General features: G+C 36.7%; 1 protein-coding gene across 6 annotated transcripts in view; it reads left to right on the forward strand.

Annotated features, from left to right (window-relative positions):
- The window catches only part of Epha7 (Eph receptor A7), a 159,855-nt gene that overhangs the window by 64,351 nt on the left and 81,249 nt on the right, over positions 1 to 14,255 (forward strand). For all 6 annotated transcript variants that reach the window (XR_015687494.1, NM_134331.2, XM_087660216.1 and 3 more), the window contains 2 exon segments: positions 997 to 1,152; positions 1,906 to 2,241. Coding sequence is in view for 5 of the 6 variants with exons in the window: in NM_134331.2 (NP_599158.1) it covers positions 997 to 1,152; positions 1,906 to 2,241 (492 nt within the window). In the remaining variant the exon portion in view is untranslated.

The raw sequence follows: 14,255 nt of genomic DNA on the forward strand, positions 1-14,255 counted from the left end.
GGTGGCACATGCCCTTTTTTCCCAGCACTTGGAAGTCAGGATGATATCTATAAACTCAAGGCCACTCTGGTCTACATCATGAGTTCAGAGGTATACAGGACTACACAGAATGACAGACGCCCCCCCCCTTTAAATTTAAAATTTTAAAATAGGTTTGAATACAATATAATCATTAACTCTTCTTTAGAGAGATAGCTGTTTTTCAATAGAACTTAAAGTACTTATGTTTTATTTTAATAAGTATAAGTAATTCTGTTTAATATGTTTAGAGTACTCTTAAATAATAGTAACAATGCTGAAATAAAAAATTCAAGTTGCAAAATTTGAATTAAAGATAAATATGAGCATATAAAATATCTGAGAATGTTAGATGAGGTGTGGGATCCTCACGCAGTGGGTTCTGAGTGAGTTGCAGTAACCACCTTGGGAAGTAACTGAAGCATCTTTGACTCTCTGCTCACTGCCTACAGCATTCAACTTCCCCCAGCCCAGACCTGGAGCACCATCCGCTCCAGGTCATATCGGACTTTCTCTGTAATGATTGGCCATCTCCTTCACTTAGTATTTAAGTATTCCTTTTAATAAAAATGGTTATATCATGGAGAGAAGCCTGCTGAGTAACTGTCGTATGTTCTACTTGGAGCTTGGAGTCCCTGGAAATTGGGAGCAAAGCTTTTCGGCCATATGCAGATGAAAGTTTGTGTATCATTATTCAGTTCTGGTGTGCAGTTCAGATGTTGGCGTAAAGGTGCTCCGTTTTGACTTGAGTCCATTATCCGACTCTTCAGTGTTCTAATTAGCATTGTGCTTAGCCCAGCTGCAAGCACAAGTTTTCTCTATTGTGTGTTTGTATTATTCTGTTGTAAAATGTATCATGGCTTTCCCCCTGTGCATTTTTTTTTTACAAAAGAAATACAATCTCTCATTTTTCCTGAATATCCCCAGACATAGCAATACTGGCCCACTTCTTACTCTGCGCTCCCTCTCTCCCCTCAGCCTGTGGCCGCAGGTTCTACAAATCTTCCTCTCAGGACCTTCAGTGTTCTCGTTGTCCAACCCACAGTTTCTCTGACCGAGAAGGATCATCGAGGTGTGAATGTGAAGACGGGTACTACAGAGCTCCTTCTGACCCACCATACGTCGCATGCACGAGTAAGTTCAAGCCACAGGAAGAACGGCTTAGATCTCCTTGCCGTTCATTGGTAGCACTCAAGGGAGCATCACACAAGCAGGCCTTACATTTGAAACTTGTAAATTTTTCCATAAGTAGATTCAGTTAGGTAGTAATGTTAGGATAACTTTATCTTGCCACATTTAAGAGGCATTCACTAACATTTTACAGATGCTATTTCTCAGAAATCATTGTAAATTATTTGTCATACTGTAAGTCAAATGTAGTAGTGTTTTCTGAATTGAAATCTTGGTGATAAACAATGACCAGTCTTACATGTTGGTGCCTCAAAATTGATGATTATTTGAGAGGACCAAATAGAAAACAGACCCAGTCATTGCTATCAATAACTCTTGAGCATATTATGAGTGAAATCAGTGTGTTTACTGTAATATGGCTCAAGGAAAAACCATTTAAACAATCATATAACGTTTTTCCTTTTTAACTTTCTTAATTTCTTAGAAGAAACGCTGTGAATCACTGTGGCAAAAATAGCAAGGCAGTCCTTACCCTGCTCATTAAACAGAAAATAAATAAAACCTATTGTCAAGTGAAGTCATCGCAGGGGGCTCGTGTAGCTTCTCTAGTAACTACAATTCAGTGCTTATGTGAAAGAAATCATGTTAGCCATATTCTACTTTCATATTCTACATAGATGCTAGTGTTCATTTTGTCTGCATTTATTTGTCTTCTTCCTTTTTGCCTACTTGTTTATTTATTTTTGGCTTCCAAAGGGCCTCCCTCTGCACCACAGAACCTTATTTTCAACATCAATCAAACGACTGTAAGTTTGGAGTGGAGTCCTCCAGCTGACAACGGAGGAAGAAACGATGTCACCTACAGAATATTGTGTAAGCGGTGCAGCTGGGAGCAGGGAGAATGTGTACCATGCGGAAGTAACATTGGATACATGCCCCAGCAGACGGGATTAGAGGATAACTATGTCACTGTCATGGACCTGCTTGCCCATGCAAATTACACGTTCGAAGTTGAAGCTGTAAATGGAGTTTCAGACTTAAGCAGATCCCAGAGGCTTTTTGCAGCCGTTAGCATCACCACTGGTCAAGCAGGTATGTGCCGCGAGTTCTTACTGACTTCAGAATGTTGGACGGTATTAGTTAGTGGTTTTGCTTGAGTATTTAGTTGACATCATGATATGGATTTTTATTTTGCCAGCATTTTGATTATTTAGCTTTTGCTTACTTCTATTGCTACCTGTTAAATGACATCTCTAGTTATTAATAGCCCCACAGTTCTGGCAGGGAGAGGAAGGGTGGCTGCATTCTAAGCCAGTTTTAAACCGCCGTACTTCGAACCGTTTTGTCGAAAGCTCTGAAGGAGGAGTGCGAAACTACTGTCGAGATACTGGATAGTATTTCCTATGACCATGTTCTCTATGATGATAAAGATAGTGAATGTGGTTGTTGTACTGTTGTACGTTGCTTAAGCAATTTTTTTTACTGCATAGAATTCGATTGCCTTAGTTAGGGTTTTTATTTCTGAGACCATGACCATGGCAAGTCCTATAAATGAAAATGATTAGGGGTGGCTTACAATCGCACAGTTTTAGTCCATCGTAGTCATATTGGGAAGCCTGGCAGCACACAGGCAGTCATGGCGGCGAAGAAGAAGCTGCGAGTTCTACGTCTAGACCTTCAGGAAATGAACTGATTTGAGCTTCTGAGACCTCAAAACCCACCCCTTAGTGATATATCTCTTCCAAGGAAACCACACCTACTCCAACAAGGCCATACCACCTTAGTGGTACCATTCCCTGTGGGCTTATGGGGAACTATTTTTATTCAAAACACCACAAAAAGATGTTTGAAATGTCTTAATTTTGCTTTTTGAATTTTGCATTGCTGTATTTTAGTTGATCAGTAGATGTGGAATCCTGCAACTGTCCATATTTTGTAACACATACTTGGCCAATTTAATGAGTATTTCAGAAAAATGATAATTATGAACTTGTAGCTTAGCCTAATACATGCTTTCAATTTTTTTTAACTGATAATTGAAATACCTTCCTTAGTCAGCTTTTGTTACAGTTAATATGTTCTGAAAAATGCGTGTCAGGAAGTCAGTTGGAGACGCCAGGCATTTCTAAAACCACCAGAAAAAAATCTTATTACTGGAAGGAGTTTCAGAAATTGGAGCTTTTCTCAACTGACTCTGTTGAAAGATGCTGTGCAGTCGATATTTAGTAGATGTCGCTAAGGACTAGGTTATCAACAGTCCTAAAAGTGGCCCTGCACCCGATTATGAAGTTTGGCGAACATTGCAGTAGGCTTATAAGAAGTTCTTTGTGGTCTTCAGCTGAATCTGAAAGCAATCAGCATGCTAAGAGCTTGCCCTACCCCTCCTTTCTTTGCTAATTTTCATGCCCTAGTACCTGTTTAAATGACAACTGCATATGGACCTGTGGTGTGGAATGTGTGTATATACATCATACTTTTAAAAAATATAGTCCACGGACTGCTATAGTGTTCTGGGAAGCAATGGGAAGGAGTTCAGATAAAAAAACTGAAACTTTATGAAGAAGTAAGTAATGGATTATTTCCCTAATCGGGTTTACTAAGAAGCAGGCAGCGTGGTGGTGTTCAGTGTTAGGAGCTTGATTAGGGGTGGGCTTGAGATTAGACAGCCCCGGAAGAGGAGAGCAAACAAAAGTGGGCAGCTGGGAAATTGAACTGTGATGCAGTCATGTTGGAATCTTCCGTCTCCAGGGGATGGTCCCCATTTAATGAGCTTCCATGTTATCCTTTATTGAAATGAATTTTACACTTCAGTTTCTCCCAGATATTGACTGTAAGTTTCACTAGGAAGGAATATCATTTTTCAGACCAAAAAAAAAAAATTCTGATGAAAGCAGGAAAGTGAGTTCTGCTTCTTGGCAGCTATCTCAGCATCTGGTAAAATAATTTCTTTTGTCCTTCACCAAGGGGACTGTGACCACCACATCACAACATCCATTACATAAAATTAAATCATGGTAAAAAAATATATATAAGGGAGCAAAGTTCAGGCTGTGTTTAGAGAAAAGATGATCTGGGCTGGGTCGGTAAAGATTTCCCTGATGGGCTTCGTGGAGCCATGTGTTGGGAAATCAGACCTGATGTAGCAAGAAGTGCTAGGCTTAGGAGTAAACATGTTGTTGTTGTTGATGGAGTATAAATTTTTGTGTATTTTTCATAACACATTTACATATTAGTTGTAGCTGATTTGCCCCTTTTATTGAAAATTGATTCGCGCCCTCACATAATATATCCTACTCACAGTTTCTCTTCCCTGTATTCTATCCATTTTTCTCTCCACCTCCCCGAGCATTCATTTCTGTCTCTCATTCATTATTATCCCTTAGGCTTCTAAGGGATTATAATAAAATATAAGATAAAATAAAAGCTAACACACTGGAACTGGACAAAACGAACAATGGGAAGTAAAAGTGCCCCAAGAAGGCACAGGGAGCAGAGACCCCTTCCCCCGCCCACCGTGAACACTCAGGGGTCACCAGGGCTACAGCTCCATGTTCAACAAGTTCTTTGGATATTGCGTTCAGCTGTGGTCCTTGCCGTAAGACTGTGGAGATTACCTTTTAGTCTTGGCAATTGCCTGGGTTATTTGGGGGTTCCCATGGAACCCCTTTGGCTAACGGGTATATTAGGCGTGACCTAAACCCAGGACTGGATGCTTCCTTTGGTAACAAGAGACGGCCAGTTTGGGCTTTATCTCTTTTTGTCATTATTTGGCAACTCCAGATAGAGTGCCATAAATACCTCTCTAAATTAATTCTGAAAAAGCCAAAGACTATGAAGCAGATTATTTTCTGAGGGCAGGAGGACATATCTGGGCATCAGTCGGCGTCTGGCAGACACAATAACTTCCATTGGTATCTTAAGTGTCTTTTCTCTCACGTATTATGAGTTTGATTGTATGTTAGTGAATAGCTTCCTTAGAACTCATATCGTACCATTAAAAGTTTGAATGATTTTGTGAATCTTTACAGATAAAACATTGAATTTAAGAATGTGACTTTAAAGGATGACCAGTAAATTGTTTGACCTATATTGTTGCAACTTATTATACTGATTACCTGAGAACTTTCAATAGGGTGCATATGATTATATCAAAGTTTGTTTCTTAAATCTCTTAGCTGTAGAATTCACAGCACGGGAATTCTCATGGTTAAGTAAAGTATGAACTATTCACAAGAAGGGGATCTATTAATGTCTGGTGGACATTAATGACAAAATACCTTTGAGAGTTAATTATGATAAACATTATTATCTCTGGTTGCCATTTCATTCTCTCTCTTTAAGGAAAAATAGAATTACATATTTTATTTTAATTAATTTTATGTTTCTCAATTCCCAGATCTGATTTCTCACTCTAAGATTTATTTCATGGATCCCTTTAGTTTGATTTGCATGTTTTTTAATGTAATGTTCCAAATTAAGTACATTGGTAACATCATATGATACAGCATAATACATAAGCAAAGCTATACTAAAAAGATGCTAGCATGAGCCTTTATTTTTAACTTTCAGAAATAGCCTTATTCACATGAATTAATGTGATTCAACTAGGAATAATTTTCTCAAAAATCAACCCAAATCGTCTTTTCTATGATTTAAAACGGACACAAATCAACTTACATAGCTGATACATAAAATGAATTTGTTCCGTTTAAGTTGATACATTTTATTATTTCCTGGAAATCTAAACCTTGGTTTAGATTTAAAGGAAACATGCTATTAAGAAAATACATCTTCTGTTTCTAGACCCTTAACTGGTCAGAGTAACATTAAATTCAGCAATCTTCATAAAATATAATTAGTTCACCACTAAGTATGAAAATTTGCAACTACAAAAAACCAATAAAATCATTTAGAAAGTATGTTAATTTCTTAAAGCATACACGCATAAGCAAACCTATGTTATCGACAGCAGAAGAGCTGGGATCTCTACCCTTTCTACGTGCTTATGTTGACTCTTTGACCCCCAATGTGTCCATATCAAGTGATGGGCTGCACGTGGAGGAGAGAGGAAATGATGTCTTCCAGTAGTCTGGTTCCTCACAATCCATGATATAATAAGTGACCCTAGTACGTGCCCTTTCACCCCTCCCCCCTCCTTCCTCTCACATGAGGACAGGCTGTAAGAATACATAGATGAAAAACCGCAATCTCTAAGCCCCAAAGTGAAATCTTGGCAAAGCTGAGCCCTGTTGGGCTTTACTGGGGAATTTTTTAGTCCCTTCAACTGTAGGAAAATAGCTTCTTTAAGTGAGCCTATGGAATGTTCTAGCAGACCATGCTCATTAATATAACTATTCGTATGTGAAATAATTGGATTTCACATTATTTTGAAAGAAAATATTTTTTCTATGAACATGAGGTTAAATAAGGCATCTGGTCCTTTGGGTACCAGGCAAAATGTGAGAGTTGTAGATATTTACATGTTTTCGTGATTTTCCTTCTCTAAAATTTTGAACTTGTTTAGTGAGAGCCGTGGTACAAGGCCAACTGACCTGTAGTCATGCTGTGTGTGTTCTATACTCAAGACAAGCTGATTACTTATATAATGAGCTATGCAGGCTATTCTGTGATGCTGCCATATAACTCTATATGAATTAGTTAGGAATTTTTGTTTCTGTTTCTAAGCTTAAAACGTTTGTCATATTCTTGGCGATTTTAATCTAGTAATTTGCACACGATTAAGAAGTAAGTGCTGTACATACATTCTCATGCAATATTTTTATAACTATGTTTTAGAGAATTAAATTTGTGACTTATTTAACTTTGAACCACTTCCTTTAAATAAATCTTGGATCGATACCCGTACACAGTCTATAATGACAGCATTATGTACAGGAATTCTTATGCTACGTATGGCCCTTCATGAAAGCTCTTTCAATTTGCTGTTGAAATTTTCTTGAGTCCAGGCACTAGCCAATTGAACTAAATTCCATAAAAGAATATTTATAAAGAAATAATCACTCCATTTTTGGTAGTAATAATAATAAATCAGTTAAGTGATAAATAGAAAGTTGCCTTCACTAAAATGTGCCTACCTCTTCTTTCTTCTAAGAAAAAAAGATACAAAAACCATGTTCACTTAAGGACCTAAATGAAATGTGCAAGAAAACAAAATTTCAGGATATAATCTTTGGTAGATATCTGTTGAATGGGGAATCTGTTTCTGAAGTTTCCAAACAATTAAAAGTAATTAAAATAACAAGTTCATTACTATTCTAGTAATTGAAATGCACCAAGAGTTTTTAATATGAATTAATTCAGAAGGTGCCTTTTGTTAATCTTTATTTTGTCCAAACCAGTTATCTCCGTGATTACTTTCCGATGTACAGACAGCTTTGGTGTGTGAGTCATTAATCTGTTCTTGCGGAGCCAATGGCCAAACCATTACTGTTACTAAAATAAAAGCTTTGTGGAGGCGCACTGCATTTCAGACAATGAAAAGCCCAAGAGTAGAGACCCACATAACCTGTTTGTGTGTGAACGAATTGTACAAATGGGTAACCAGGATGCTAATAAGCACACTGACCCAGGTATTAGTGGAGCACAGTTCTTGCCAGCTCCAGTTTCTATGCACTTTCCATCTCACCCATGCATGCCCGTTGAGTTCCAGAATGTACATCCTGGCAGCACCTTGACAGCAGGAGAAGATGGTCTTTACATTGATTAGCGTTTGGTTGTTCCGATTCTGCAACAGAAAGAACCATTCTCTTTCCTACTGAAAGAGAGAGTAAATGTTGATTATTTTATTTCTTGCTTTGTTGGTGACGAATTGAAGCAAATTTGATTCAGACAAGCAATCCGGTGGAATAAGGCAGAGCTATCCAGAAAACATCTGTATTTATCTACCAATGCAGTAAATTAGACGTACCTAGAAAAGACATTGATTCACGAGAATCATTAACAGTTCTAACCAACTGATCCAAGTAATAGGGTAAAGGGGAGAACACTATCAAGATCTTGCTTCTCGGGGCCTGTCAATTGGAACTGCAATGGGCCGATCTTTACTTGTTTAAATCTCTTTTATGACTTTGTTCTTTTAGAAGCAATAGGCAGAATCAATTAAGAGGTGAAAGATCCATGAAAAATTATCCAACTTTACTGCACTTCATTTACAAAGAGGTCAATCAGAAAGGAAGAGATAATTGCTCCATCCTAACAAAATTAATCTGGGACACCCAGAGCAGATGATGTATGCTCTGTGACAAAATAAGTGACGGAGACGCACGTGCAAACCTGTAGATTCTTGTCCTGCCGCAGACTAGGGGTGCGACCTAGAAGGGGTGTCTCCAAACAGTCGCCATAGGTTTAAGGCATGCGGTTCTAAATTACGCGTTGCATTTGACATCTTTTAGTTAGTATCTCAAGCTTTGATAGTGTCTAGTCATGAAATTCAATGTATAGAAAGAGGAAGAACATTGAGCATAGCATGCAGCAAGACAATTATATATGATAGAAAACAAACACTGGTTTAGTCATTAGCACCAGTGGTTTATTCAAGTGTTTTAATACTTTTAATGACAACTACCAACTCTGATGTATGTTTTTTACTGCACGGATATGAATATAAATGGTAATGGCTCTATATATGTGACCAAAAAAAAATGCTTCTAGAGCTCCCACTGTTACAAGCTGGTAGAGCACCAAGCTTACAGGATGCAAATGTAAATGGAGTAGCATCTGAGGTAGATAGCAAGGTGAGCACTGCACAGGCAGAAAAGGATGCTTTCTCTCTTTCAGCCAGGCACTGTCAGATTCAAATGTCTTAGGAGGTCACCCGAATGAAGACGGACGTAAGTCCTTTGCAGTCAAACATTTGGAGCTATGAAAAACAGTTATGCTGAGAAATTTGAGGTAGAAAATATCATAATCCTATTTCCATGGTCAGAAACAAATACAGTGTGGCATATGCAGCAGGCCTGCTCGGGGTTGGCTGGACTGAATTGTAATAGATTGCTTTTTATGCTGATTTCATACAACATTTATCAAACTGCTAAAGACTGAGATAGAAAATGAGTCTGGGTTTGGTTTGGAAAGAAATGGCTGCCGTCGTTCTTCTCTAATGCATTACCATAACCTTGTTTTCTCCTTGTTTTGACATTTCATTCTATTTTCTTACATGCCTGACATCACTAAAAACCCACATTTGGCCTCACATAAATTTTACTGTTGAGAACCATACAACAGCACAAAGAGAGGTCGAAAGAGGAGTGCGTTAATTCTATCAAGAAAACCTGTACACTTACAACCATCTCTCCTGTTATACATTAGCGTTGAACGCTATAAATTCAGTACACATCACATGGAGAGCCTTGTGTCTGTACATATATTGCCATGGATATTAATATAGCTTATAGTGACATAATGCTGTTTTACTGTATAGTTTGTGTTTCCCGTGTCTTTGTTTTCTTTTCTTTCCCATGTATCATAACCTGTGCACCTCAGTGCGTGTTCACATGGTTTAAACATGGACGGAGTTTGATGGATGCATGCTGGGGTGACAGAGGTATGATTGGTTAAAACTCTGTGTGGGAGTGATTACCTGACACTCTCACTCACATTGCTCTTTAGGAAGATACACAAACACACACACACAAAACACTAATAAATACAAACATACACACCAATACACACACAAACACACTAGTAAATACAAACACATCAACATACACACACACATACAAACACACACAAAATACTAATAAATACAAACATACACACCAACATACATACACACACAAACACACTAATAAATACAAACACATCAACACACACACATACACGTACACACACACGCATACACAGACACGTATACACTAAACCAGAAAATTGCCTAAAAGTTTTGAAATGATTCTTGCTATTTTCAACATCTGTTACCACTGAACAAACTTCGTTTTCTCATTTAGTCATCCTTTTAATTTAATTTTAAGTTTTAAAATTTTACAAACAGAATGCCAGGAAGACATTTCAAGAACCCTTGGGTTTTAATGTCATTTTCCCAGTAAACCTGCTACACCAAATGCTGTCAGGTCAGACAAGATACTGACTGCCTTCCTTTAAACTGCTGTCCAACTGTTTGGAAGTTACATTTTTTATTGGACCAAAGGTGGAAATGGGTGAGTGGATTGTAATTATTGTAACCTGGTGACTCTTCAGTCTGTTTTCTGGACAGACCTCAGCTAATCTGTGGAAGCAAGAAGAGTTGATGTTATATTTTATTTGGTATTAAGTTACTAATGAGGGACCTCAGTGGATTTGAAGAACATCGTCTTTTAAAAAAATACATTGGGTGTTTGCTGAGCCCATTTAAACTTTAATCTATAACTTTATGAATAAAGGGGATTCTGAGGGTGTGTTTATGTTTCTTCCTTCAGTACTAAAGAACTAAGCACTCTGCCTGAGTTTCTATGTTGAAATCTCCTTTTGTCTGTTGTTTGCCTCTGAGCTTTCCTACTCCTGAAACTAGAACCCTATGAAATGTATTTTTCTATAAAACAGCTTAGAATATATCTTCATTAGGACTAAATTAAATATTTATATATAACCTTTTAAGTCTCTTATGGACCAGTGTAAAATCTATTTTGATTGCATTATCTTTTAGAAACTTGAAATAGTTTTATTTTGTTTTTGAGAAGATGGAGTTTTTAGTGTATTTGTATTCAGAGTTTTTCAAGATGTGATTTAAATTATAAAAGTTTAGAAAGTCACACAATTATATGTTTTTAAAAGGGAATCAATAGTAATTTGGGGGGGTTCTTGTTGGCTTTTTTTTACCATATCCAGGATAAGTATGTATTTTTTACTAAGCACAGTTATGCTATCTATCAAATAGGTAGGGTGCGTGTACAGCATCAAGCTTGTTTTCGGAGAGAAGGAAACTGTTATATGCATTCATAACAGAAGTCAGTAAAAGAAAAGTGTGTTTATTATTTGAAGCAGGCAAATGAGTAACATATAAAACTTTTTATTCAACAACCATCATTTAATTGGACCTTTTGTTTTGTCTGTCTACTCTTAGGTCTATAATAAATATATCTAGGAGACTTGAACACAGAAATTAGATTTAGTGTTCTTCTGGGTAGCTGAAATTACCCTTGCCACTGTTACAAAACATTGTTTTTCTGTTTTTTTATTGTTCTTAGGGTGTAAATAAATGTATTGACGGTAAAGAATTAATAGCACATCCAGAAAGACTTTACTTAATAATAATGATGCAAATAGTTTTTATGCCATTCGATTTATCTAATTTATAACTCTGTTTGATTGCCACAGCATGCCTTTCATCTGTAAGAATTGCACCCTAGGGAGTAGTCCACTTATTAATTCATCACTTGTCTTTCTTTATGGTTGCAAGTCCTATTATAGTATGAGCACAGAGTGACACTCTTTTCTGAAAGCTGCCAGCCAACTGGTTCCAGTCTAGCTGACCTTTTGTTTGTAACCATGATCCTAATGGCTTTCCTATTGGCTTCTGGTTCTCATAGATTACATTACAATCTACCCTTTTGTCTTATGGTATCTTGATGGGGACAGAACAGCAAGAGTGAATTGCACACCTGCAATTACAGAGCTTTAAAAAGAGGAAGGACCTGTTTCAAGTTAACCTGTAGGCTTTTTTTTTAAATGCCTTTTGATTTATCTGTCACTTGATCCATCAGCAATGAATAATTTTCATGGAAGGTGCACTTTAATTACACTCCCATTTGACTTGCATTATCAACCCCTATCTAGGTAATTAATCTCACCAAGTATCCAATTTCGGCCTTTATTGCTGGCAGGCAGACCTTCTGAATTATGTGTGCTTGAATGGATCTTGGGTCTTTTCACCAAGCCGCCCCTGAAAGAGATCTGAGACTCTCCAAATCCCAAAACTATGTCTTAGATTTTTTTTTCCTAAGAGATACTGTGAACAAATTATATTTGGTGTCACACATATACTTCCATAACTTATAATTTTGTATTATATTTAATTATGATATAAAACTAGGTCATAGGTACCTGGGGTACCCATATGTTTGTCATTTGTCAGGAGAAGAAGTGTGCTAAGTTAGTAAATTCAGTGAACACTTGTGTCCCTCTGCTGATGTAAGTTAGATAATAACCATCTTAAATTTCAATGGGTTGTTTTATTTTCAGAGTTTGTTTTTTCTGAATTAATGTAAACAACTGGGTTGAAGATAAATCAAAATCAGAAGGACTTAAAATTACCTTTATATTTTATATTGCCAAACTCCATTTTCTATAATTTTCCCCTTTCTGAGTTTAGGTATTTGACCTACAGCCTAACTTTGAACTTTTAATTGCTTAATTTCCCCACTGACTAATGCCAAAGATGGCTTTTGCTGTTTTAGTTTGCATGTGCAGTTATGCACAAATACTCTGAAATATTTAATTGTCCTTTTTTCTCCCCCCAAAAATGGTTGGACACTGATGGTTTCCAGACCTGAGAATTTTGCAGTATTTTATTTCTCTATTGAGTACACTTCAAAAATGTGGAGAACTTCTTGGGAATAAATCAGGACGGAAACATCACGTTGGCTCTTTGAAAGTCCTCTAAATCCATGACACAGTTTTAAGGGCGGATTTGGCTGCTGTGCAGAAGTGAAGGCCATGTGATCAGTGCACTGGAGAGGTTAATGTGTCACTCAGGAAAATATCTTGGAAGACAGGGATTATGATAGTGGAGAAAAATCCAGTGCTCTCTCATCACATACAGAGCTATCTGCAGAGTGTGGGCTTTGTGTATTTGGAATCTTTTATCAGGTGTGAACTTATTTAAAAAAAGAAAATTAAGCTGCTGCCTTGACTGTGTTGGTTGGACTCCTATTACATGCAGTTTGTATGTAGGATACAATTAATTAGAACTTGTTGGAGTTTAATGACTCCATGTGTCTATCTGCAGTTCTAAGCCCTGTCAGGACACCCTCTTATGTATCTCCCCAAGTCCACAGATTATGATTACATTTATAAGATCAAATACAACACCATTAAAATATGATTTTATTTTAATCTTTTAACATGTGTGTAGCTTTAATTTGAGCATTTTGATTACAATAAGTGAATACATTATAATATATAATTATGTATTATGAAAACACTTGACATCTGTCTATAAAATTCCAATTTCTTTTTAATCCAAGCATTGTTTGTCTTTTTATATTCGCAAACAATTTTTCTCCTTTTTTATTTTAGTTTAATTGCATTTTTCCACCCCAAATATTTCTCAAGAAACATTCACACTCACGCACACACGTGTTACATATTTTGATAAAACATATCATTACCCTATATTTATCCTAATAATCAGATATAAATGTATAATTTTATATTTTTTTAAGCTTGGGTTGTTATATTGATCCGTTTCGGGACATCTGAATCATGAAAGTGTGTGTCTTTAAATAGTTTTGTTTTTATTCTCTAGAACCCTATTTAAATTAGAATATGGACATTTCTTTGATAGTTAGAGATAAAGGAATCGAAGTTAAGTAACAGAGACTTTATATAATGAGTCCACGGGCTCTTGACTAGCATTTGTGAATGATTTAAGAGGCAGAAGATTTTTTTTCTGAGTTCTTTTCTTTCTCACTACATATCCTTTAGACATGCTTTTAAATATATATCCGAAAACATGCATTACTTTGGTTATTGAGGCAATAAATATCTTGAGCTGAGATTATGTTTCTATAGGAAAATAATCTCGGTTTCTATGTAGTACTACATCCATGATGCGATAGACCATAGAGACAATGAAGACGGCATGACCACTGGATTTAGAGTTTTAAGTTTGCATTTCAAAGTAATCACTTGCTTTTGGTGCTTGGGCAAATACTCTAATTTATAACTTTAGTTAATCACCATGTTATGTAAGCAGTTATGCATTGGTGGCAATAATGAGCCCAGGTAAATTTTTGAAAAGTTGTGGTATAATACACCTATAGCACAGCAGAATCTTGTTAAAATTAATAAAACGATGTGGATAATTTTATTTATCGTTAAAGTTGCCTCCACTGTTCTAACACATAACACTTTTGATGACCTGGACTGTAAAA

Source organism: Rattus norvegicus, chromosome 5, assembly GCF_021556685.1.
Source record: "Rattus norvegicus strain SHRSP/BbbUtx chromosome 5, alternate assembly SHRSP_T2T, whole genome shotgun sequence".
In the NCBI taxonomy this organism is placed as follows: Eukaryota; Metazoa; Chordata; class Mammalia; order Rodentia; family Muridae; genus Rattus; species Rattus norvegicus.